The 27,377-nt window shown below is 42.7% G+C and overlaps 1 protein-coding gene across 1 annotated transcript in view; it reads right to left on the bottom strand.

Moving 5' to 3' along the window:
- GRIA3 (glutamate ionotropic receptor AMPA type subunit 3) overlaps positions 1–27,377 on the bottom strand; it is a 202,113-nt gene that overhangs the window by 137,448 nt on the left and 37,288 nt on the right. The window contains exon 2 of the mRNA XM_074201644.1: positions 4,591–4,778. Within this exon, the coding sequence (XP_074057745.1) occupies positions 4,591–4,778 (188 nt within the window). The remainder of the gene's footprint in view (positions 1–4,590; positions 4,779–27,377) is intronic.

Here is a 27,377-nt window from a genome sequence, read left to right as displayed (position 1 = left end):
ATCTTAGCCTTCTTGCAACCTTGTCTTTGCTATTGGTTCTACCTTTTGGGTTCAAAACAGAAGCTGAATCCTTCTTTAACTGAATAACCTTCAAGCAGAGGTATTTTGTTTCCCTTGAGTCTTTTCTGTAGGGGAAAACATCCATAGTTCCCTTAACAGATCCTCATTCAGCATGGACTCAGTACTTTTCACCCTCCTGGTCACCTTTCTCTGGACACTTTCTAACTCATCATTGCCCTTAAATTGTGGTGCCTAGAATGGAAGCCAATAGTCTGAATGTGGCCTGACCAGGGTAGAGTGGAATGGGACTCAGAAAGATGTAGGGTAGTGTAGAGTTCAACTGGGCAACCATAGAGTCAAGTCTATGAAAGGAAGAAATGGAGCCCAGAGTAGGGGTTTCAAGAGCAAGAAATAGAAGGATGAGTAGGCCTGGAGAAAATGAAAACCAAGTTAGAAAGAGGATGAGAAGGAGGGAGAGATGGAAGGCTAGGACACTATGATCACAGAGAAGTCTTGCATTATCAATGACTGTGATGGGCATGGTGAATTTATATTTGAACTGAGAGTCAATAGGAATCCCTGAAGATTCTTGAGAAAGGGAGTAACACAGCCAGACCTGTGTTTTAGGAAGAGCATTTTGGCAGCTGCGTAAAGGAGCAAGGAGATCAATTAGGAAGCAATTACAATAGGCTAAGTGGGAGGAAGATGTGAAGTAGGGTAATGATTGCCTTCCGAGTGGAGAAAGATTATGGAGGACAAATTGATCAGATTTGCATGCTGATTGTATATGAGCTAGGGATGAGGGAGAAGAAAAAGGTAAGGATGATTCTTAGGTTGCAAAAGTGGGTGAATGAAAGGACAACCAGTTGTTCAAAGTGTGTGTCAAAAGTGTAGTTATTTTAATAGAGATCGATTTTTTGGTATAAATAAAATGTGGGATTTTGGTAAATTGGGGTGGGCTTGAGCACAGGACTGCCATCTTGAATCTCAGAGAGAACAGACCACATGACTCTATGTAGCAGCCTATTAACCACCTGGTGACAGTGTACCCAAACCACAGTGACTGTTGTTGAATACTAGGAAATGAACCCCTGATGTGCAAAAACAAGCTTCAAAATAAAAGTCATGAGGTGATTGAGTTTTGCTATACCCAAGAGGCCTTTTAGAAAGGTGGATGAATAAAACCGACTCTGCTTCCCAATCTTTATAACATAATGATTCTATGACTAGTGTTCCCTGAAAAATCATGTGGAAAATAGAATGAAGTATTTGCATATAGGGAGGGTGGTGGATCCTAAAGGGCTGAACAGAAACATTCCTGAATAGGGCCAATAATACCCCTCCCCTGAAACTGTAATAATACCAACACGCATTTTTGCTCTAGCCTTTGGAGAGTTAAAAAAATGCTCTTTGCCTAAGATCTTAGGATCATGGATTCTGAGATAGAAGAGATCTTAGAAGCTGTTTCATTCAGTCCCTTCATTTAATGGAGAAGGAAACTGAGGACCAGAGAGGGGAAGTGATTTATTCCTTCTCACATTTGATCCTCGTGACTTCCTTGAAGAATGGGTAGGGCAGGAATTGATCCCGTTTTTCGAGGGGGGATACTGAGATTCAACACGGTTTTGACTTTGGTGAGGTCATGCATGCATCCAGATAGCAGAGTCAAGAGTAGAGACCAAATTTCACCCAATGCTCACTTCTTTCCTTTTCTTTTCAAAACCACATTGTACTGGCAACTCAGAAACATTCAACACGAGGCCTTATAAAACTGGAAAGACTTCTGAAGCCCAGTTGAGTGACTTGAGAGTTCCTTTGAAGTTGTTACTTAAAAGGCAAAAGGCAGGGTGTTACAAGGAGGATGGTTGTGCCTGGGGGTGCCTGGCTATGAAATAGGTCACCCACTAAAAGGCTTTGGTTTTATTTGGGTATGTGCCTGTTCCAGGTCATAGAGTCCAGGCACTGACATCGCTGACCTGATTCTTCCATTTCTAGTCCTAACTGAATTGAATTGAATTGAATCCACATGGATCAAGGGCAGAGCCTTGTGCTAGGTACTGGGAGAATGACAGGGTTTAGCTAAGACAGGGTCCCAGCCCTTAGGGCGTTGATAGTCTGAGGATTTAAAGAAATAAAAAAGATGTAACAGTGAGGTGGAGAAGGAGTACTGGCCTAGAAGCTTGGAGATTTGGGCCTGAGGCCCATCTCTGCCTTTAATTCACTGAGTGACTTCAAGCAAGTCATTGAACCTGGAGGGGGCAGAGAATCTTTATATCATAGGATAATATGATAGCAGTTGTCTTTTAAATAGTATTTTAATGGAGGAGGGATACATTCTCTTATTGCCTTCACTTTGCAGATGAGGAAACTAAGGCTGAGGGAGTTTAAGAAACTTGCCCTTGGTCACAGATGCTTGAGACTGCATTCAAACTGAGTTTTTCTGACTCCATTCTCTTTGGCCAGTTGCATTGTAGGATTAGAGTTGGGAGGGAGGCCATCTAGTCTAACCTCCTCATTTTACAGAGGAGGAAAGTGAAGTCCAGAGCATAGAAAGGACTTATCCAAAATCACACATAAGATCTTAGATCTTAGAAAAGGTCAGCTAGTCCAAACTGTGGCTCAGTCCCCATTGGTAGTAAATGTCAGAGGTAAGATTTGAACCCAGGTCCTCCGGCTGTAGCCTCAATATTCTTTCAGATGTATTACCCTTTGATCTTCCATTTGGGAGTACAGATAATGCCTATGCCTCAGGAGAAGGGCTACTTGGCACAATCAGGGCCACCTGCTAGCCTGACTTCAAGGGTGGAGGGACCCATCTTCTGGCAAAAGGCAAAGGGCCAAATAGCAAACTCCATCCTCACCCCCCACCTCCAAGTCTTCTGGCAATGGTCATCCAGCTGCTCTCCCAGGGTCTGCTCACACTCGACCAGGCTCCAGGGCCTGGAGCCCATTGGAACGACTGGATCTGTGGAACGGAAGTGTGGTGGGAATGTGTCCCTTTCCAGTTGTGGTCCTGGCAGGATGGACAGACAGTGTATTCAGAGCTGGGCGAGCAAGCAGATCAAGCTTCAGCACAGTTCAATTGGACTTTTCATTCTGAACTGTAATCGTCTGTTTGGTATGTGAAGGGAGGCTTCTTGGCCTGTTCTCTGGGCACAGATTCCCTGGAATGCTCTCCTAGGTTTCAGAATTAATGTGCACTCTGAATCTGGGGCCCTTTGAAGGGCAGCTTTGACTTCATCATTGAAAGCCACTTAACTCACATTTTGGAGCTCTACACAAGGCCCGAGAACCAGGCAGGGGTCAGGAAACCTGGGTTCAAATTTTAATCCCAGAACCACTGTCCAGCTATGGGAATTTGGTCAAATTATTTCCCCTCTGGGAGCCTCAGTTTCCCCTCCGTAAAACCATAGAATTGTAGAGAGTTGGCCAGGACCTCAGAAACCATTTAGTCCACCCCTTCATTTGATAGGTGAGGAAACTGAAGCCCAGGAATCATAATACTTGTCATGAGAAAAGTGCTTTGTACATAAAGTACTATGGAAATCTGAGTGACTATTTTCTTTTCTTATTTTATGACACCTCTTATTTTAGAAATTGTTTTGGCAATTCCAAGGAAAAAAAAGCAACCCCCCCACAATATATTAGAAATATGAGACTGCTATGCCAAATCCCAAGATTCAGTTTGACTTCTTGATTCAATTCAATTCAAGAAATACTTAAGCCCCTACTGTATGGAGATGCAAAGACAAAGAAATATAATCCCTGACCTTAAGGGCTTATGGTCTACAGCTTGGGGGGTTCAGGGGAAGGTGACGGGGTGCTACTGCTTCATGCCCAGAGAATGAGATATAGCCAGTACAAAATACATACAAAATGATTTCATGGTGAGGAGAACACTAGGAAAAAGCGGGAATCCATAAAGACTTTTGTAGAAGGTGGGACCTGAGTTCAGCCTTGTGGCAAAGATGATAAGCGGGAGCTTTCTAGCCAGGAGGGAAAGACTATGCGAGGACTTGGAGGTTGGAGATGGAATCCCAAATTTAGGTAACAGATAATAGGCTACTTTGGGGAGAAAACAGAGTATGTAATAAAGGAAAACTTAACTACTTAGTCCCATTAAAAGGCAGATTGGGACAAGGAATGCTTTGAGAGATCAAGGAATTCTGTAGTTCTAGGGCCATGCTCTGGAAAAAAAAAATCCTTTCATTTCATCTCACTTCACTTTACCCTAACTGGATTAAATTATTCTTTTTTTCTCTCATATGACAACACTCTTTATAGCAAGGTATGTCTGGAAGGGCAATGCATTGAATACTTTGGAAAGGCCAGCTGTCTGTGAACCATGGGTATGGCTCTGGCTGAAGTGGCATTAATTCAGGGCCTACAATTGCCAATAGACTTCATATTGGAGGTAGGGTACTGGTGGGAGTAGAGTAAGGTGGTAAAGATTCAGAAGAAAATCACCATCCATGGACCCATGGGTTCATTGAATCTCTTGGGCATGCTATTTCTTTGCAGATGTGGGAAATTTAGGGAGGGGGGCTGGTCTGGGGGACTGGCTGCCCACCGAATGAGCCTCAATTGTACCTGTTCCAGAATTGTGTTGATCCTCTCGACTTCACAGTCAATCAAGTAACGTTTCTCCTGACGCCTGTCCATTTCCTCAATGATTCGCCGGAATTCCTGCACATCCTTGATGCTTCCCACAGACCTTGCTGTCACTTGCCAATTGTTCTGTACAGCAGCCTCCATAATTGCCTGGAGGATTGAGAATCCTGAAAGGAAAAATATGATTATTATTTAATTGAAAACACCTCTTACTTAGGCATCTGTAGACATGGTAACCATTCACAGGACTTTGGGAATTTTTGGCAGGGAATCATCAACTTCAGAGACAGGCCATTGAATACGTTTGTGAACCTGTTGAGAAACTCTGGACACTAGACATGGCCACCATCTTATACTTGAAGAGTCCAGGCAAAAGTACTTCCATTTTGTTTTTAATACCAAACTTTAGAGAGCATTAGCTACCATCTTGTCTATATGAATGAGTGTTCATCAGGCATACATTTCATATTTTATTATTCATACTACACTGCAACTATTAAGTTGAAAAATATACCATTTCTCTAAACTATAAACTAAGAATGATAAATCTATCCATATAGTTTAGTATTTGCTATTTTTCTTACGTTTTTTGTTATGTATTTTTAGGGAGATTTGAAGGATTATAGATTTACTTTGAATGAATTTTCAAAATCATTTATTTTGATAATGGCCCTTAATTTATGATAGACAAAACACTGTCAGATATATCTATATATTTATTCTAAAGGGAATTTTTTTTAGGTTTTTGCAAGGCAAATGGGGTTAAGTGGCTTGCCCAAGACCACACAGCTAGGTAATTATTAAGTGTCTGAGACCGGATTTGAACCCAGGTCCTCGTGACTCCAGGGCAGGTGCTTTATCTACTGCGCCACCTAGCCGCCCTATAAAGGGAATTTTAAGTTTTATTTTACTGATATCCAAAGTTACTTATTAAAGACTTGTTTCCATTTTTAAGTTATTATTCCTAAAGTGATGAAATGATCTAATTATCTAGTCAATGTAGGCAGTTCTGCATACTCTGATTTTGCTTAAATTATATACTTTTTATATGTCTGTATTGCTGAGTTTCTAGACATGGCCTCATCATGAGCAAGTTCTCTTTTAAATTTGTCCTTAATCTTCCTGGAGTCTTTCTTTCATTCTACATATACTTTCTTTCTAGAATTGAAAAGAACCATCATTAACCCCATTATTCCATGACTCTGGTAGCTATACATAAAGAGACATAAAACACATACTATAAACCGAAAACAAATAGTCTAAGACCAGAATTGATTCACTGATTGCTATTAAGTCACCTTCTTAGTTATTCTTCTTCCTTACATGTACTGCCAATTCCTTATCAAATTTGAATTCATTCACATCTGCTTTGTCAAGATCTAATCACTACTTGCAATTCCAGCTTTCTGTATTCTAAATCTACTCAGGATGGAATGAAAAACAGAAGAGAGTTTGGATGGTTTAAGGTGGGGTGAGAATGGTTTTCTGTCATTTTGTTTTGTTTTTGTTTTTGTTTTTGTTTTTGTTTTAGGTTTTTGCAAGGCAATGGGGTTAAGTGGCTTGCCCAAGGCCACGCTGTTAGGTAATTATTAAGTGTCTGAGACCGGATTTGAACCCAGGTACTCCTGACTCCAAGGTGGGTGCTTTATCCACTGCGCCACCTAGCCGCCCCGTTTTCTGTCATTTTGAAGTGAAAAAAATTAAGTCCCATCAAGATTTTTGTTTCTAGTGTGGAGCTATCATATATCAATGTACTAATAAAATACAAATATCATTAAACTGGTAAAAGAGCTTGAACCAGAATAATAAGGACCCCTTTAGCTCTGACATCCTGTGATGATGTATGTTCTCAGGACCTTGTCAGTTCTGCCAGTCTATGTTCTTTGTTGTCAAGTCTCTCTCATCTCTGGCATTCACTCTTCTGTGCTTTTGAGTCTATTTTTCTGTTCTAAGGTCCCTTTTAGCTCTGACATTTTATGTTTTAAGGTCCCATCCAGTTCAGTCTCTGACACTTACTTCCAGCTCCAATATTCTATGCTCTGAGGTTCCTTATAGTCCAGACATTTTGTGTTACATGTTCTAAGGTCCATCACAGCTCAGTTTATGTTCTATATTTCAAGTTTCTTTCTAGCTCCAACAGTCTTTGCTCTATTAGCTCTGACATACTCTTTTTTGCGTATTAAGGCCATCCCTTTCCAGTTCTAACATTCTATGTTGCGTGATCTAAAATCCTTATTGTAACTTTCTCTGTTCTAAGGTCCCTTTCAGCTCTAACATTCTATGGCCTATGTTGCAAAGTTCTTTCTAACTTTGACATGTTGTATTGTAAGGTCTCTTACAATGCATTCTGTGTTCTAAGATCCAGCTCTGAATTTCTCTGTTCTAAGGGCTCTTCTTGCTTCAACACTTAAAGCAGCTTCTTCTCACTACTGTCGCTATGTGTGTGACTGTCTAGTGGGAGCTCGTCGTGGGGTGGAGGTGCATCAGATTCCTCAACCTGGCAAACTGAAACAAGTTCATCAGCCTCCAAGGACGAGTGGAGGGAGGAGAAAACCATTGTTCTTCAAACAGAATCAGGTTTCTAGGTAGCTCTCTGGGTCTCACTTTGCACCACAGAAAGCCTCTGGCTGACAATACTGACTCCTGATCTTAAGACAATGGCCCAACAAGTTGAGTGCCTACTTGAGGAGATGGTGGCACAGTAGTGACTCAGATGGCCCTCAAGTTATGATTATATGCTGGTCATGCAGAGCCGCATGTCACAAATGAGACCCAAGCACTGGGTAATTTCCAAATGAGCAATTTCAGTACCAGAGCTCAAAATCACAGATCAGAGTCAATTACCCAACTCTGAAATGTTTATCTTTTCTCCATATTAACAAGTCACACATATTTATCTCTCTTATTTACATTTTTCTGTAGGCCTGAGGTACCTGCTCAGCTTTACTGGTAATATGCAGGTCAAAAATGGGATTATAAAGTCAGCAGAGAAAGGAAGAGATAGAAATGTTTAAAAATCTTTCCTAAGTCAGGTATGCCTCCAGAATCTGAAATTTGGGATATAGTGTGGAGCAGTGGAGAGGCCACTGATTCTGGAGAGGGAAGACTTGGATTCTCATGTGCCTCTGATGCTTACTTACTACCTGGGTGACTTTTCAGGGTCCATTTAACTAAACTTCTCATCTTATAGAAAAAAAGACTGAAGCCCTAAGAGGAAGACTTACTTGTCTGAAGTCACATGAGTAGTCTGACTCGAGAGGAGGCATTTAATGTTAAGTCATTATTTCATTCTGCCTCTAAATATTGGACTTCTTCACCATACAATTCAATACTGAATTTTTAAGATTGGCAAGAATTTCCAAGCACAGCATGGGCATCTCTCAACAACATCCCTCATAGATTGGTATCCAGACTCTGGGTACCAATGTGCAATAGAAAGATCCCTAGATGATGAGTCTAGAGACCTGGGTTCTAGTCTCAGAGATCATTTTGGATAGGCTTCAAGTCCAAAACTTGGCTGTGGACCATTTGGTTCTGTTGCCACAGGAACACCCTAGCTCACTGCAAGGGTGGTCACTGCCCACTGCAGCTCAGGAAAATATTATTATTATTATTATTATTATTATTATTATATTTCAGTTGTCATGTGTAGTGTTATTTCTTATGTTTATATTTTATATTTATTTATATTTATGTTATCGCTCTCTTTAGAATGTAAACTCCTTGAGGGCAGAGATCATGATTTTTCCTTTCTTTGTATAGGACCAAGCACAAAGGTATCTAATAAGTTTAATAAATATTTGATTGATTAGCACCCACTAATACAAGGGATATGCAATGCAGCTGTAGAACTGGACATGTCCTTTCCCTCTCAAACCCTCAGTTTTTTCTTCTGTGAAATGAAGTGGGGAGACTCAGTGACTTCTAAGTTCCTCTCCCACTCCGACTATGGATGAATGAAGGACTGGTTTTGTGCTGCATCAGTTTGAAGCCCAGCAAGCTGGTTTGGGGGCTCAGCTCAAGGGTTTGACTTTGGGAGAGGGCACACATAGTATCAGACCTCTTTCTTGAGGCTGATGAACTCAGAAGATGCTTGAGACTAACTACCATCACCCACGATTTCACTGCCTCCTGTGGTATCTTGGTAATTTGGGTTTGGTTCAATAAAAGGCTCACAAGATCATCCCTTGTATCTGATCGCTCCATTAGGCAAAGGACAATTGAACTAAACTACCCTGATGATGGACATCTATTAAGGCCTTTTTTTAGGTGCTAGACCTGTGCTAGGCCTGTGGAAGATGCAAGAAGAGTAGACAGGCAGAGTGATGGGCAGTAGAGAGGTCACTGGACCTAGAATCCATCCATAGTCGGAGTGGGAGAGGAACTTAGAAGTCACTGAGTCTCCCCACTTCATTTCAAAGAAGAAAAAAAAAACTGAGGGTTTGAGAGGGAAAGGGAAGGTTTTAAAAATTTCAGATTCTATTGCCCTGTGTGACCCTTGACAAGTCACATCCTGCTCCTTGCCTTTGTATTGGTTGTTGTCCTCTTTATTTGGAAGGCCCTCCCTCCTCATTTCTGCCACATGAATTTCTTCCTTCAAGGGCAGCCCAAGCGCCCCTTCTATACAAATCCCCTCCTGTAATCCTCCCAATTGCTCTGGCCCTCCTTCCTGAGCTCCCTTAAATTTTTTTCTGGATCTATTTAATCTATATAAAATACATACATGTGCATATATGAATATGTATACATGTTGTCTCCCTTCACAGTTTATGGTACTGGCACAGAGTCGATTGCTTGATTGATGAGAAGGGATTGTTTCATTCTGATCTTTGGGTCCTTAGTTCCCAGCACACTCTGGCATATTTGAGGTGCTTGATATTCTTTGACTTGCTGATTGAACAATAAAATGAAGACTGTAGCCCCTTTCTCTTCAGTGACTTAGGCAGACCGTAAGCTGAAGATGGCATAGAAGTTGACCTCCTGCGTCGATGGAAAGAGTTTCCATACTAAGAGTCCCTCTGAGGAAATCACAGCTTTAGACTTAAAAAAAACCCCTTTCTCCTAGACATTTGCTGGGCTGTTATGAGGCAAAACTGCATCTTAAACCTTCAAAATCCCAGAGAAATGTGGGCAGTTCTTAGCATTCTTAGAAGATCCAGTCCCTTCCCTCCAGAAGCTGACTGATTATTAGGGGGGAAAGCTCACATACAGCAATAACTAGCGTAGAAAATCAACATAAACATAGGAGAGAGATGGAAAGTCACAAAACATTTCATGGCTGTGATTATGTTCACGTGGGACCATGACAAATGGGGAAGGTTTTGGCAGGCAGAGATAGGGTGGGCAGATACAGTTACAGGAGGGTGGGTCTGAGCCTCAGACCAGAGTGAAAGGTGAGGAGCATACCTAGCAGACTGGAGTCTAGAACATGCGGTGGGGCAGAGTGTAACATAAGGCTGCAAAAAAGTCACATGACCCTAGAGGGAGGCTTGGAAGACACCTTCCAGGTCATTTTACAGAGAAGAAAAATGAATCCCAAGAAAGTGAAATGACTTGACTAAGATCATCCCAAGCAGTCAATGTCAGAGAAAGAATCTGAACCCAAACCCTCTGATTCTAATTAGGTTAAGGCCAGGCTCCAGAGGGTGATGGATGTTTGGCAAAAGATATTAATATATATCTGTTCTTGCAAAGCCCCAAAGCAGCCCACGGAATCAGAATAAAGAGAGTGTGATCGATTTCACAGCAGTTGAGATGATTCCTTCTAACCCAATGTATTCGTGGAATGCATTTAAACAAGAACAACAAACCACAAAGCCACCAAAAAACCAAAGGGAACTGAATGAGCTGAAGGGTTGCTGGGGAATCTCAGCAGAACAATAAACAGGATATTGACATATGGAAGTGCCTAATGAAGAATCGCAGGAAAGCAGAGCTGGGGATCATTTGCCTCCTTTGCCTTTTGAACATTCCAGCAGGGGCTCTCTGCTAGAAACAGTAAGCAGTACAGTGAAAAGAACTGATTCTGGGCAATGAGAAGACCCAGCTTTGAGTATCAGTGGAGTTACTGACTATGTGACTTTGAGTAAGTCACTTCTCCTGGGGCTTCATTTTCCTTCTCTGAGAAATTCAGGAGGCTGACTCCATTTTTCTCAGACATCCTATGAGTCTACATTCTCTCCACGTCATATACTCCACTCGCACAGCATCAAGGCTGCCTATAGTGTTCACAAGTATCCCTGGGAGATCCATAGTCACAAATCAAAATTGTGTCTAACCTCCAGTTCCAGGCCTCACCTGTCACCATGGGAGCCTGGGAGGGGTCTTGCCCACCCACAGTCATCCATAAGATTATAAATCTTGAGTTGGAAGGGACCTGAGAGGTCATTTAGTTCAATCCCTTTTCCCATTTTACAGATAACAAAACTGAAGTCCGAAAGGTAAAGCAACTTGCCTAAGGGTCAAATAGTGACACATGAGGTCAAAGACAGGATTCAACCCTAAGTGTTCCAAATCCAAAGCTTTCCTACTGCTCCACAAAATGTTCTCAAGACTAGAATGACATTTTTTTTTTCTAGATGGACTACTTCTGTAGTAGGTGCGGTGTGGTCTGAGGAAGCAACTTTTGGTACTTTCTGAGTGAAGAAGAAGGGACCAAATCACAGATCAATATAACTTGGAAACTCTGCTCAGTGATCTGGAATCTGATATTTGAGAAGAAATATGTTAGCACAGTGAGGGAGATAGGGAAGTGGAACTCTGAGGAGGAAGGCAGAAACTGTTGCAAACAATGCTGCCTGGGCTAGGCCACAACTAAAAATGAGGAGAGCCCAGGCATCTGGGTTAGTGTTAGACTGTTTCTCCCACTACAGTCTGAGAATGTTTTGGAAGGAGAGAGAAAGCAATGGAACCAGGGGAGACCTGAGTGTGTTACAGCAGCATAACCCCAAGGAGGTAGTCCACCTGTGGGGCCTTGACCTCTGGGTCTGTGTCACTTTTGTCTTGGGTGATGCTGTAGAAATCTTTCATATTAGGATGTGCTGTGAACCTGTGAGAGCTTGAACAGAAGAATATATCAAGGATTGGGAGATAATGACTGCCACAAGATCAGGATCACATTCTGAGTCCTTGGGTGTGACGATGTCAAAGCTCATGAGGCCCTGGCCAACAGAGGATGTCAGGCTACTACTAAAGCATCTTAGAATTGAAAAGAACCTTACATAATTAATTGTAATAATAATATAAATAAACAAATAAAATAATAAAAATGAAAAGACTGGCAGAGGAGCTTTGGGTACTCCTTGGTGACCCTGAAATCATACCAACTAGGCTTTGACCCAGGTATAAACAGGTTCCAAGTGTAGAGTTACAGGGGAGAACTTTCTCACCAAGTTGGGTATATAAAATTTGACTATAAGGATAACTTAAGAACCTTAGGCAAATAGAATTTAATAAAAAGAAAAAGGATTACAATCATATATTTCTATGGGAATGGGTAAGGGGCCTTTACTGGGAATCATCTGGAATAAAGACAAGAAATTAGCAAACATACTTGGGAGAGAGCCTGACATAGTATATATGTCAAACTTAGGATTCAAATTCATATCTGCTCCTGATATATACTGGCTGTCTACCTGGGCAAGTTCACCTGGCAACTCTTAGAATAACAAATTATGTGTATTAGGGGAGGCAGTTAGTTCTACATGCCATACTGATAAAACCATAACATCAGGACCTAAAGAAAAAGACAATAAGCCTCCTATGCTGTTTGACATTTCTCTCTGCTTACAGGGAAGCTTAATCCTAAGAATTCTCTGAAGAAGCATTGTTTAATTTGATAAACTATAAATAAAGACAGCATGGTATAGGAGAGAATGCTCAACTGGGAATTAGAGATGTATTCAGGTCCCACCTTTCTCATTTCTACTTATATGATCTTAGGGAAGTTCTTGAGTCTGTTTCCCCATGTGTAAAGTGGGGAGATTGCATTAGATGAACCATAAGGCCTCTTCCAGCTCTAAATCTAGGATCCCATGTGTGACATTGGACAAGTTACTGCATCTCTCTGGGCCTCAGTTTCCTTCCTCTGGAAAATTGGAAGGGGAGTTTGGATTGATGGATTCTCAGGTTCTTTCTGAACTCTAAATCTATAAATTATGTGTTTATTAAGAAATTTGACCCCATGAAGATACTAGATCTTTCTAGGGTTAACCAAAACAAAAGAGTGAAATGGAGGCATGGTGAAGAGGAGGGTTTTTGGCTTGCACACTGACTCTACATAAAAATTGGTGCCATATGCTCATGTGATGGAGTGCTAAAGAGTGACCACAGAGCCTGGCACTAGTAGGTGTTAATAAGTACTTGGTGATCCATAATTCTCTTGCTCTCCTCATTGCCTCCTAACTCACTGACAGGTGAAGAAATTGAGGCTCTCTCAAGCTCTACCTCCTGGCTGCTGAACTGTGCAGCTCCACCCTCTCCACAGTAAGTCAAGACAACATACACCAACAGATAGGTCAGCTTTGTTGAGCACAAGGCTTTTGGCTTTGTGTTGTCAGAGGAAAGGCGATTTAGACCATCTGGAGTAAATTTGTTCAATGTGAGAGAACAGCAAGCTTTCTGATCCACTCCCAGCCAGTCTTACAATTGAAGAAACAGAGAGCACCTGGGATGGGGATTCCACAAAATTTGCTGAGAATTCCTTAGTGCACCTGTTGGATGTGGGCGGCCTGGCTTGCCAGGGCTCCTACCCAAGTAGCTCTGGGTAATATTCCATCATTTTATAGATGCCATAAGATAATTGATTGTTCTCATCTTTATTAATAATGATGAGTCCCCTTTTCTCTGGTGACTTTAAGTCACAACCAGGCTGTGAGGTAGGGAGTGCAAGTAGGACCATATGCATCTTTCTAAAGGTAAACTAAGGCTCAGAGGAAGACAGTGACTTGCCCAAGGACATTCAAGAAGTGTCAGGAGCTATTACTTGAATCTAGGCCAGTGTTATTCTTATATCCACAGATGGGAAGGGATTTTGGAGACCATCTGGTTAAACTGTCTCATTTTACAGAGGGGGAAACTGAGACCCAGAGTGGATCATAGACAAGCTGGAAGAGGTCATAGAGGCTATCAAGTCTAAGTCCTTCATTTTACAGATGAGGAAACTGAAACATAGAGAAGTCAAGTGACTTGCCCAGGACCATATGATTTTTTTTTAGGTTTTTGCAAAGCAATGGGGTTAAATGGCTTGCCCAAGGTCACACAACTAGGTCATTATTAAATGTCTGAGGCAGGATTTCAACTCAGGTACTCCTGACTCCAGGGCCAGTGCTCTATCCATCCACTGCACCTCCTAGTCACCCCAGTCGTATGATTTTTAAGTAAATATTTGGGATGGGATTCAAACCTAAGGTTTACTGACTCCAAGTTCAGTGCCCTATCCACTACATTGAACTCTTGTTTGAACTTCAATGTTTCTAAAACTTATGATTCCTCAGTATGGGACTTCCCCCTTTTGGTGATGATTTTGACCCCTTGATAATTAAATATATGGTCCTTGAAACTTTTTAACTTGGTAGGATCTTCCCAAAGATATGTCTCACTGGCAGAACCTTCTACATGTTGGGATCTTCTCCATAGCATATTAGGAGGTATGACTTCCTAGTTCATCCACTGGAAATGAGTTAATACACAATGAATCTAGGGGACAGAACTCTTAGGGAGCTATCTTTCAAAGCCAAAGATGATTCTAGCAGACAGAGGATGCCAGGTGGGGAGGCAGAAAGAACACCAGACTCAGAATCTTCTGAGACCCTCTGTGTGATTCTGGTCAAGTCACTTTTTCCCTATTATTCTCAATTTCTTCATCTGTAAAATGGAAATATAATAATAGCACTTACTTGTAAAGAAAGAGTTTTGCAAACTATGAAGTGACCTAAAATGAGAACCATTATTATCCATGATGGAAGATTCTTTGTAAATATGAGACAAGATATAAATGCAGCCACGTACATATATAGCAAAAGCCCCTGCTAGTCTCCAGTATTAGTCAAAAGCCATATTTCCTCTCTAGGACTTAGGATTCCTCAGTATGTGACTTCACCTTACAGGAGATAATTTTAAGCCCTTGATAATTTAGTATATGGTCCTTGAAGGTAGGATCTTCCCAAAGAGATGTCTCACTGGAAGAGCCTTCTTCATGTTGGAGTCATCTCCATAGCACAGTAGGAGACATGGTTTTCTAGTTCATCCACTGTAAATGAGTTAAAACATGATGAATCTAGGGGGTCAGAACTCTTTTTGGTCATTCCAAAGGGACTAAAATGGCCCCAGGAGCCAGATGTGTGCTTTGAGAGCTTCCCTTTGGTAGGACCAATGAAACCTGCCACATTCTTTCCTATCACCTTTCTTTTGATCAATGGATCAGTACTTATGGGAACACACAGGGTCATCAGTTTAGAACTGTTGGGGATCTTGGAAGCCATTCAGTTGACTCCCCTCATTTTGCAGATGAAGAACTCCAGGAGGAGAGTGGTAAAGGAAGTTCCTTAAGGTCACACATAGAACCATCTGACTCCAAGTCCCATGCCCTTCCCACTGTGCCATACTACCCCTTAAAATAGCACATGGATGCAGTGAACACATGAGTAGGCAGGGAGGGATAGGGTCTTTATGAGAAGGAACCTATGCTCTAGACTACCCAGATGAAGACCCATTGAAGGAAATGGAGATGTTCAACCTGGAGAGGAGAAGGTTTAGGGGAGGCATGAGTGTCTTCTTCTAGTGTTTAAAGGAAGAGAGAAAACACTCTTTCTTCTTGGCTCCAGGAGGACAGAAGGTAGGCAAGGGATAGAAAGTGAGGAGGCCTATTTTGGCTTGATGTAAGGAAGTTTCAATTATAGTAAGAATTGGCCTAAAGTAGAATTGGATACTTGGGGAGGTAGTGAGATTCCTATCTTTAAGTCATTTGTCAAGGATGTTATAAAGGGGATTTTTTTTTGTAAAACCTTGGGCAAATGTGGATGCAACAGGGAGGTGTGAGGGGAAAGTTTCACTGATGACAAGGTAGTATTTGGGCGAGGCTTAAAAGATCGGGTAGGAATAGATGAAGATGGCGAGAGATGGCATTCTTGATCCAGAAAAATAGCTTGGACAAAGGTAAGGAGGTGGGAAAGCACAGGGTGCTTGGGGAACAGCTTGGCTAGAGCAGAGAGAGTGTAGAGGACAGATGTGGAAGATGACATTGGTGAAGCATGGTAGAGTCAGATAATGGAGGATCTTAAAAATCAAGCTAAGGAATGTGAATTCTTTGTTTTCAATTGGAAGGGCTGCAGAGAGACAGACTATCATTTTCCTAGGGTTGTGCCTTGGGTCTTAAGAAAGAGGGAGGGGCATGAACTTCCCAAGGGGACAAAGGAAGAGAGGGGAAGCCTGCCTCCAAGTCACTGATAGGACAGAGGGCAAATAGGTCTTAGTGGTTCAGCTGTGTAAATATGGGCCTTACTTTGCCTGCCTTCACTGCCAGGAAAGGCATGGTCTCTTGATCCTGATGCTATCAGAAGGCTGTCAGAAGGAATATTGAAGACAGTCTCTGGAAAAGGAGACTGAGGGAGTATGCTGAGGGACAGTGGAGGAGTTTTCCCCTTGAAAAGATCTGTGCAAAGATTTGGTCTTGTCATCTCACTCAGAAATTGTCAAGGACTCCCTGTGGACTATCAAGTAGGTGGTTGTTTGGCCTTGGTTCTCCAAGAGGATCATGACATTAGGGAGGGTGGCATTCAAAACCCCTCACCATCTAGTATACCTGATCTCTTCATATACCATTCCTTGATTCTCCTCTGTCCAATGGTTTTCATCATTTGATGTATTTCTACTGAGGGAAAGAGATTTTTCTTTGGGGGAGGAGAATTGCATGGATGAATCCATACTCATGTCTCCCTCAAAGAAGCTGCCCTACCTCCTGACAATCAGCAGCAAGTTAACTAAACATGTATGATGGGCAGATGGTTACCAAGGCTGCCAAGATAAAATTCCCTGTTCTGGAAGAACCTAAAATCTAGTAGTGAGTATAGGACACAAAAATAGGTAACAATTCTCTAGCTTCTTATAGTTTGCAAAGTGCTTTCTAGATATTATTCTCGATTGAATCGTATAAAGTAAGTTAACATTACCACCAATTTACAGTTGAGGAAATTGGTTCAAGAGATTAAGTGATTTGCTCAGGATCACAAAACCGGTAAATGTGTGATGTGGGATTTGAACCCAGCCCTCCTGACTCTGCTTTTCCACCATGCTGGTCCTCACATATGTACAAGAAAACACATTCTAAGTTAGATTATGGTTATAATGCATAGGAAAGACCCAATGGGAGGAGGAATTGGTTCTAATTGGGGGCTCCACTGTGGAGATTGTATCTGAGTGGGATATAGAAGGAAGAAAGGTATGTCAACAGGCAGAGAAAGAAGGAGAGACTCAGCTTTAGAGCTGGAAGGGACTTGAGGCCAGCTAGTCCAAAGCCCTCACTTCCCCACATGCCTCCCTGACTTAAACTCCCTTACCCTGGTATGCCAGCTGGCTACAGCTAAGAGTGACTCCCTGAACCTGAAATGTTGGCTCAGTCCTGAAGTGAGGGGTCTTTGGGGCTGCAAAATTTTGAGATAAAATATTTATTTCATTGGTTAGGAGTGTTGCTGCTCCCACTAAAGTCTTAGGGTCAAGCAAATGCCTTGGCTCTGGCTGGCGATCTAGTTACAGAAAATAAAGATTCTCATTAGGAATCTTTGAACTCATTGAGATGTAGTGGAGGACAGGCCTATTGTGGCCACAGCCTCAAAAAACAGTGTAATTTAAGGGGGAGAGTGACAAATTTGGAGTCAGAGAACCTGGGTTCAAATACTGGACTTGCCACTTTCCACTTCTGTGACATCGGACAAATCCCTTCCTCTCCCTGGGCCTCAGTTTCCTTCGCTGTAAAATGAGGGAGTTGGACAAAAGGGTCTCTGAGGGCCCTCTCACCTCAAGATCTATAATACTATGATCATATATATATGTATATATATATATATTTGTATATATTTTGTATGTATACATATATATAGGTATGTAAAATCTTGGGCAAATCACTTCCCCCCACCCCGTACCTTGGTTTTCTACCCTGTAAAAGAGGTTGCTAGATGAGATGCTCTCTAAGGTCCCTTCTAGACATAGATCTAGGATCCTATGACCCATGCTTACAAGTGTCTTGCAGCAGGATCCAACCAAATATCTGCTCTTGACTTTCAATTTGGAAAGCAGGTGCCAAAGGGTGTGCCAGCAAACTCTCCAGGAGGTTGGTGCAATGGGACTGTAAGTAAGTTCAGGGAAGGTGGGTGGTGGGAAACCAGGGAATTATTGACTGTTTATCCACAACTCCTTGGTGGGCCAGTAACCTCAGTTGTTTCTTGCATGCAGGATGGAAAAACCAAAAACCAAAACCCAAACTGGGCTGCTTGGGATTGTCACATTGGCCGATTTTGAAAGCTGCCTTAAATTTTCCAGTGTGTTTCCAAACACTGTTTGACAATCCCTTTAGGCCATAAAACATGTTTATATTTCAGATGGAAACGACATAATCAGATGCTCCAGGATCTTCTTAGGGGAGCCTTCCCATCTGTGGGCAGCACTTGGCTTAGCTCAGTTCAATTCAGCCCCATGTAATGGGGCAGCCCTGAAACCAGAGATGATTGGTCTTTAAGGTTTATTAGCTATTTCAAGTGAAGAATACAACCAAGAGCAAAATAAAAGATGTAAGCATGCTGGAATTACCTTAGGAAGCAAGGGAAAAGATCATTTTCTCTACCTACTTTTGTTTTGACAACCCTCTAAGCAGAATGCATCATCTCTGACCATTGTTAGTACACTAATGGCATTAGAAGGCTCCTTGGGCAATGATGGAAAGGCTCTCTCTGGAAGGAGGAAGCTTTGGTGAAGTGACAAGTCTTGAACAGGGGTGGGGGGTCTGATGGTCTGGGGGTGGGGTTCTATCTTTGACTCTGTCAGTGATTCACTGTGTGGCCTTGGGCAAGTCATTCCTTGTTCTGGACTTTAGTCTGCTCATCCGTAAACAGAAAGAAGATGGATCTAAGAGTTGGCCTCCTATAGAGGATGTGACAGCTGTCATGGAGAACCGGGAATAGGCTTAGGGTCACATCCTCATAGATTTAGAACTAGAAAGGCCCTTAGAGACTGTTGAGTTCAATCACTTTATTTTACAGATTAAGAAGAAAAGTTTAAGTGGTTTGCTCAGAATGCCACAGCTAGTAAGTGTCGAAGGCAGGATTTGAACCGAGGGTCCTTCTGACTCAATGCCTATCCACTCTACCATATTGCATCAGGGCCCCTTCTCAGTCATCCTGAACTATATCTTGCCACTGGACCCAGATGGCTTCAGAATAAAGAGTGAGGTTTGTGATTCTGCACAGGCTTCCCTCACTTAGATCTAATTCACTTGCAAATCATAACGTCTCCTTCCTGAAGTCATGATCCTATTCCAGAAGGAAGGAGAAATAGCAACAAAAACAGCTATGTAGAACAAAGAACAATGGATGGAAGATGCAAAGAAGCTTGCTCTAAGGAGAAACTTCCCAATAATGAGAATTATCCCCAAATGGAATGGGCTGTCTCAGCAGGTAATATGTTCCCCAGGAATCGAAGTGTTTGAATGAAGGCCAAATGAACAATCGGCAGGGGTATGGTAGCTACATTCTGGTTAGGTATGGGTTACATTGGATGATCTCTGAGGTCCTTTCCAATACTAAAGGGGTATGCAACTTTAGAGCCCAAATCCAAGCCACAGAAAGAATGCTTCATTCAGTTAAATCTCCCATTCATTCACTGAAGTGCCTCCCATATGCCAGGCACCTGGCACACAATGGGGATTTGGAGACAAAATTGATATTTCCTCCCCTTAAAGAGCTTCCATTCCATTGGTGTGACTCACAGGAAACACTCAATATGCACACTGATGGGACAGCTAGGAGGCACTGCAGTGGATAGAGCACCAACCCCAGAGTCAGGAAGACTTGAGTTCAAATCTGACCTCAGACATTTATTAGCTGTGTGATCTTGGGCAAGTCACTTAACACCATTGCCTTGCAACCCCCCCCCCCAAAAAAAAACAATACCACGAACCCCAAATTATGTATACTGTCAATGCAAAATATATATACAAATAAATATAAAGGCATTTTGATGGGTAGGGGAGGCCACTAACAGGGGAATCATCAAAGGCCTAGTGTAGGAGATGGTGCTTGACTTGAACCAGATCTGAATCCTTAAGGGAAGATAGTAGAGTCAGGGGAGCAATAGTCCTCTGGGGATTCCAAGAGGTAGAGGAAAGGAGAGAGTGCATTCCAGGCTTGGAGGACAGGTATGTAAAGATTCAGAAGAGGCAAATGATTGGAAATGAGGGGTAAGGAAATAACATACAATAAATCTAGAAATGGACATTAGAATCATATTGTGAAGGTCTTTAAATTCCAGATGGAATGGGGATATAAGGTGTTTTGTTTTATCCTGAAGCTTTTTAAGAAGGGAAGCTATATAGTCAGACCTGTCATTTAGGAAAATCAATTTGTTAGATATAAGAAGGAAGAATCATAGGGGAGAGATTAGAGGCAGGGAGACTAATCAGGAGGCTGGTGCCATAGTCCAGATGAAAAGTGATAAAGGACTGAAATTGGGTGGTGGTCAAAAGGTGGCAGATAAGAGCAATGTTGTAGAGGTAGAAATGATACCTGATTGGAGATGTGAGGAAGACTGGAAAGATTAGAATTACTTTGAGGTTGGACCTTGAGATGTCAGTCTCAGTTGATGCGGGTCATGTCTGGTGTCTTTCTGTCCTGGTTATCTTTCTCACCTTGGTCTTGTGTCCCAAGGTTTGAGATATCACTCTGAGGTTTCTGTCTACTTCCTGCGACTGAATTCATCTTAAATGTTGATTCCAAGGCACCTTTTGTTGATTATCCAGGGGAATATTTTGCTTTGCTTATCTGAGAACCTAGATACCAAAACTGCCAGTTAGATCTCTGTTGCCGTGCAACAGAGAGGACTCATGTGAGATCAGGTGACAAACTTATAATGGACACTGGCAATACCATTATGTTATTTTTTTTCCAGCAGAGTTTGGTAGCATGGAAGCAGTAAAAGAAAATTAATTCAGGTGGGGTTAATACAAGACTGGGAGTTCAAAAGGAATGAGCCAAGGACAGGGGGGCCAAAGAATCTGAGGACAGAAGATATCTTAAAATTGAATTGCTTAGCTATAATGTATATGACTTTGATTTCCTGTAACCTTAAGCTGTTTGACAGGGTGATAAGGCTGCATTTGGACCATGGCCAGGTCTCTAGGTGTGAAATGAATAGATTGTGACCTGGCTGATCCGGTTCCTTCAGTAACCTTAATTACTGATGCAGATCATTGAGTGAGGAATTTGCTAGAAGTAGCCATCTATTGGGAATATGTTGTACTGGGACCCTGATCCGGTTTGTTCCACATGTGTTGTTTATGGAAGTAAGATTGATACCTAGAAATATCTGATCCTCTGGCAGCACCATGATATTTAGTCCCCATCCTCAAGTACCATTTAGTCCAGTAATTTGTGTTCCTAGGAAATCTTTGACCCAAGAGTAATGGTGGTATTAGTGACTTGGATTCGTGTTTATAGAGCAATGGATATCAGAGCTGGGAAGGAACTTAGCATATAGAATATCAGAGGTGCCAGGGACTTTAGAACATATAACGTAGAGGGGCAGAGCTTGAAGGAACATTGGAATATAGAACTGATCATGTCAGAGCTAAGTGGGAACTTAGAACACTGGAACTGGATAGGACTCGAAAACAGAGAATAATAGAGCTTAGAAGGCAGCACATTGGAGCTTAAATCTTAGAGCAAGGAATATGTCAACTAGAAAGAACTTAGTCCTGGAAAGAAGCTTAGAACATAGAAAATAGAATGACAGAACTGGGAAAGACCTTATAACATAGAGCATAGAATGCTAGACCTAGAAAGGACCTTAGAGATAATCTGGTTCAACCCCACCTCAAGTCTCTAATTGGGAAACTTGTGGCTTCCTAGCCCCATTCCAAATAACACGAATAGATTTATACCTATTGAAGGATGTTAGTTATCTATCTGGCACACTAACTAGTGGAAATAGTTCTTGGCCTCTGTAGGTGAAAGCATCTAACAAGTCATTTCTGGCTCTCAGGGTTCTAGCCAAAAGACTTAGCTGCTGTATTGAGAGAACAGATGCTGCTCCATTAAATGCTCATAGCTTCAGAATCTGATGGGAATTTTGCATCTCAACATTCCTCCACAGAGGTCTGAGGCCTCCTCATAGCTTGGGAGGGCTTGCTTGACCAGGTTGCTCCTGACCAGACTGGGTGGCCCTCACCTTTTCTCCTGTTTGTTGGGCTTTCTAATTAGTCGCCACATTTCCTACACTTCAGTGGTCCTGGAGTTCTTGACAGCAGGGACCCTTAGCTCAGGAAGTGAGGACTCACAGGGGAGAGACCCAAAGAGGTTAGCAATGTAGAAAGGGTTCCTGAAGGTAGAAAGGAAGTTTCCAACCTAGGAAATGCAGGGTGGTTAATCTGGGGAGTAGCTGGGAGTAGAGAGTAGTGGTCAGTGGGTGTAAGCAATGGCTCTGAGGGAAGAGGCACTAGCCTCTATCTTGTTCTGAGGCTATCTACAGGCAACAGATCAAAGCTGGGAGAGCCAGTGCCTCTATTGAGGCTAGTGTTTATGAGACTAATTCACTGAACTGTTGATACAGAGCTGTATGTCTGAAAAAGAAAGGGGGACATTTTTTGGTTGGGGGTAACTTTAAACTCTAAATAAGACATTGCTCATATATATTCTGGACCAGCCCTGGGTTGCACTGAAGGGATAGTCTCTGCCCTCTAGAGTCTGATGGTCCTAGGTATCACTAAGTTCTAAACTGGAAATGAAATGGCAACTGGATCATCTCACCACTTTGGGAATCTAAGGCCCCTTTCTAAGATGTTGCAGTTTCGTCCACTGAGGCCATTAGTTGGCAAGATTATATTTTGATCTCAGAACTCTAACCTGAATCTTGCTCAGGAGGAGGTCACTTATAAAATAATACTATTAGGGTCCCCTGGAGTTGGGATGTATCTTGGACACTATCTAGTCCAACTCTTCATTTTGCAGAAGGGGAAATTGAGTCTCAGAGTGAGGGGAAATGACTTGCTCAAGATCACATAGGTACCATGTAGCAGAGATGGAAACCCAGGTCCTGGGAGTTCCAGCCAGCAATCATAGATCATAAATTTAGGTTGAAATAAGGTTAAGATTATATATTGGATTTAGATTAGGAAGGGATCATAGGATCACAGATCTAGAGCTGCAAGAGACCCCACTGACCATTGGGCTCAACAGAGAAGGAATCTGAGACCCAGGGAGGGACATTGATTTACAGCTAGGCCAACATCCTCATTTTAAGCAAGAGAAAAATGAGGCCCAGAGAAGGCAAGGACTTTGTTCAAGGTCACACAGATCAAAGGCAAGATTTGAATTCAGGTCCTCTATCCAAAGCCCATTCTCTTTCCACTGATGATGGATTCTAAACAGACCGTCTAATCCAACCCCTTTGTTTTTTCAGGTGAGGAAATAGAGACTCAGAAAGTGATACGACTTGCCCCAAAATTAAACAGACAAGAACTGGCCGAGCTAGGATTTGGGCCCAGATCCCTTGATTCCAAATCCAGAATTCATTCCAATATACTTCATTACTTCCAAACTTCCCACCATGCTTCACTTTAGTGCTGTTAATTGACTTACCCCCCCCCCCCATTACTGATGATGGACTGAAATGACTTCCCTGCTTGGCCAAAGCATCCTTTAAACACTTCCTCCTCTCATCCCCACCTCCCTCCAATTTAAAGGTAAACATCTTTATGAAGTTCTGACTCTGAAAACTGTCCCTTTGAAGCCTCAGTAGACCACGAGAATCTAATCCAGGCCAGAAATTGTTTCTGGACAGAAACAAACTCACTGTGTGTCTTCCAAGGTCTATTCTAGACACGGGGACTTTTCTGAATGTAGGCACAGTAAACTTGATGGATTACTGGCTCTTTTGATCACATGATATATAACATCAAGCAAGACCCTTTGCAAAACTTAAAAAATTATGGAATTATTACCCATCATTGTTATTATTATATCTTGTCTGGCAACAGGACAGATAAAATACAATTTTTTTTGAATCTGTTAGCCAAGCTTCCCTTTTTCCTCTTCCCTTTTCTTTTCTCTTCTTGCAACTGAGCCCACCCTCCCTCTCCCACCTCATGGAAACCTTTGAGGAGAAGAGGAGGGGCAAAGGGAAGGAACAAGGGGAAATAAGAGGGTGAGGGATAGGAGAAATATACTCTGGAACAGATTGCTCTCCTCCCCCTCCCCCACCACTATCTATTACCTTCAGTCACTCTGTCTTTGAGCTCAATCTTCTGATTTATTTTATTTATTTATTTTTTGGTGGAATGTTTGGCTCTAGGGATAAGCCAGGAAAGCAATTTTGTCAAGTTCTACCGACTAAAATCAACTCTATTTTCTCTTGGACTATCTATTAACCATAGGAGATCAATGCTGCTTGCGGGGCTGGAGTTATAGGCTCCTAACTCCTGAGCTGGCAGGGCCCTCTGAGACCACCTAAACCAAAACTCTCATTTTACAGAGGAGGAAATTGAGGCCCAGGGAGGTCAGGTCTTCTGTGCAAACTTATCCATAGGATCCCAATTTACAACAGGGTCCAGTTGTGAAAAGTAAGTTAACAGCACTACTGCAGAGCATGGTGGGAATTGTCTGGATGTAGATGGATGGGATCTCAGAGGTTGCTTAGTCCGACTGCCTCATTTTCGACTTGTGGAAACGGAGGCCCAGGGAGAGAACTTCCAAGGTCACACAAGTGATAAGTGACAGAGGCAAGACTGGAACCCAGGGTCACAGACTCCAATCTCTTGCCCCTTCCACTGTAAGATCCTGCTTGTGCCATATTCCAGCTGTGTCCTCGACAGCTAGCAGTGTCTGAAACATGAGTTAGCTGGTACAGTTTTGTTTATTGTTCCTTGGATTGCATTTGGATCACTGTTACAAGAGAGACTCATACAATGTCAGAACTGGGAAGACTCGTGGTAATCGTCTTGTCTAAGGCCCTCATTCCTAGTTCTAACCACCTGGGAAGAAATTAGAGCCCAGAGAGGGTAAAGATTTGCCCAAGGTCACACAGTAAGCCAGGGCAGAGACAAGAATTAAGGCCAGGTCTCCTGACTCCCAGTCTGGCGCTCTTTTCCCTACAATATGGATGTTGGGATACTTATATAAAATGGGGCATCAGAACCCCCCCCCCTTTAGCTCACCCCAAGGTCGTATCAAGGCAGAAGTCACTTTGCAGCATTGGTCTGGCTGCTGCAGGAGGAAGATAAAAGGCTTCCAACCTACTTCTGGTCCCCTGAGCCTGGCAGGCCCCCTAGGCCCATTTTAATTTGAGCTTTCAGAATGGCAAGAGAAGAAGTGAGCGAGGGAGGTTAATTATCCTAATTAGAAAAGAAGCAGAGGCTGGCCCTTCTAGGTCAAGCAATGGGCTAGTTTCTCCCAAGCTGCTAGCTTCGGACGTTAGCCAGTCATTGAATGCCAGAGGATAGACAAAGGGCCCTCCTTGTTTTGCTGCCCAAGGTCCTCCCTCTGCCCCACCCCACCCTCATCTACAGTGGTAGAAGACTCTTTTCAAGAAGAGTCATGTGATTGGACTGGACCCTAGAATCAAAGTGTGGGGTTATCTGGAGGGAGCAGTTGAATGAGACCCCACTATAAACACAGGCCTGGCCAGCCTAAGGACTGAGAAAACCACAAGTTAATATTGGGTTTGATTGTATTTTTTATTTATTTTGTTTACTATATCTCAATGATGCTTTCATCTTGTTTGGTATTCACAGCTAGGGGGCACAACGGATAGAGTACTGACTTTGGAGTCAAAGAGGACCTGAGTTGGAATCCTGCCTCAGATACATTGTATATATTAGCAGTGTGTCCTTGGGCAAGTCACTTAACCCTGGTTGCCTAACATCCAGGACCATCTCCAGTTGTCTTGATTCCTATCTGGCCACTGCATCTAGATGACTCTGGAGGAAAAAGTGAGGCTGCTGACTTAGGGCCCCCCTGCCTCACTTCAATCCAATTCATGTGATATCATGGCATCACCTCCCTGACGTCATGATGGTCTTCAAGAAAGAAGGACAAACATTATTATTATCATCTGATTTGGTAGACTCTTAGGAGTGTATGAATTTGAGGCCTCTGGCCTAGAGCTGGGATGCTCAACTTCTGTTCCAGTGTCATATAGTCAGTATGAGTAGCGGGACTTGAAGCCAAGTCTTTCTAACCCCAGAGACAACTGGCACGTTGTCGTGCTACCTCTCTTTTACCTTATATATCAGAGTTTGTAACTTTAGGAGAAATCCTCCTGAGCACATGTTTGGGGGTTTCCCATTGAATTTTTTTGTTTTTTTTGCAAGGCAATGGAGTTAAGTGACTTCCCCATGGTTACTCAGCCAAGAAAGCATTAAATAGGGAAGCAGCTAGGTGGTACAGTGGATAGAGCCCTGGCCCTGGAGTCAGGAGGACCTGAGTTCAAATCTAGCCTCAGATAATTACCTAGCTGTGTGACCTTGGGCAAGCCACTTAACCCTGTTGCCTTAACCAAAAAAAAGTATTAAGTGCCACCTAGATGCCCCCTCCCATTGCATTTTTTAAACAGTAGGGCATCTCTTTGACAATCTACTTTTTATACCTATATGTTAGATACTTTGAGCTGTTAAATATACTCATTTATCAATGAGGATCAGCTAAACTGTAAAGTGCTTAGTACAGTGGCTGGCACAGGTTGGTGCTTATTCTCCCTTCCTCAGTTTAGAGAGAGAAGAGATGAATGGTTTGTGTGATCCATTGGCTCTCTGGAGATACCAAGAAGCCAGAGGAAGGGCTTAGTTTGTTGGATGGCTCCTCAAGGGGAGATTTATGGGAGGAACTCAATGAGAATTCCAGTGGTCCATTGTCAATGGCTGTCTGGATGGGGTGATGTCTCCTTGGACATCTCTCCCTTTCCATCCCGAGGTTCTATGGCTGTCCAGTGAAAGAACTGGGGTTTGAAGTCAAGTCACCTGGCCCCTAGCTTGGTGTTCTCACCACCATACTGTACTGGACTAGACTGCCTCTGCTCTCCAAAGAACTCCTCTTTTCTCCCTTCTTAAGAGTCGGGTTGGATGCGAGGTAAATAAACAGGGTTTGAGATGTGAACAGAACAAGTAATTAAGAAGAAGAGACACTTACTGTCAATAAACTCAAAAGCAATGTCTGTTAGGTGGATAATTTAGCCATAGGTAATTGGGTGCTGACTATAATAGCTCCTCCTGCCATTCCTAGCCTCTCCTTCTAAGTCCTGAGGGTTCCTTTGGCACCTTTGGGTTCCCTGTGAATGACCTGGATGGGGGAGGGAAGGTGCCCCTGCTGGAACACACTCTGTCCAGGCAGAGTCATTTGGGTCACACCCAAAGCCCCAAGGGGAAAAGCCAGTAGGCAGCCAGGAGAGCATCTGAGCCTGGGCCCCAACCTGCTGGCAGCGGGCCTGAAATTAGGTCAGCTGCTTGGAGATCTAGCACTTCTGGTGGAAAAGGAAGCTTTATGGAGCCTGTAAGTAGTCCATAGCCCAAGTTT

The sequence above is a fragment of the Macrotis lagotis genome, chromosome X, assembly GCF_037893015.1.
Source record: "Macrotis lagotis isolate mMagLag1 chromosome X, bilby.v1.9.chrom.fasta, whole genome shotgun sequence".
NCBI classification, from domain to species: Eukaryota; Metazoa; Chordata; class Mammalia; order Peramelemorphia; family Peramelidae; genus Macrotis; species Macrotis lagotis.
The sequence above is the reverse complement of the archived record's forward strand: the minus strand, read 5'-3'. Positions and strand labels throughout refer to the sequence as shown.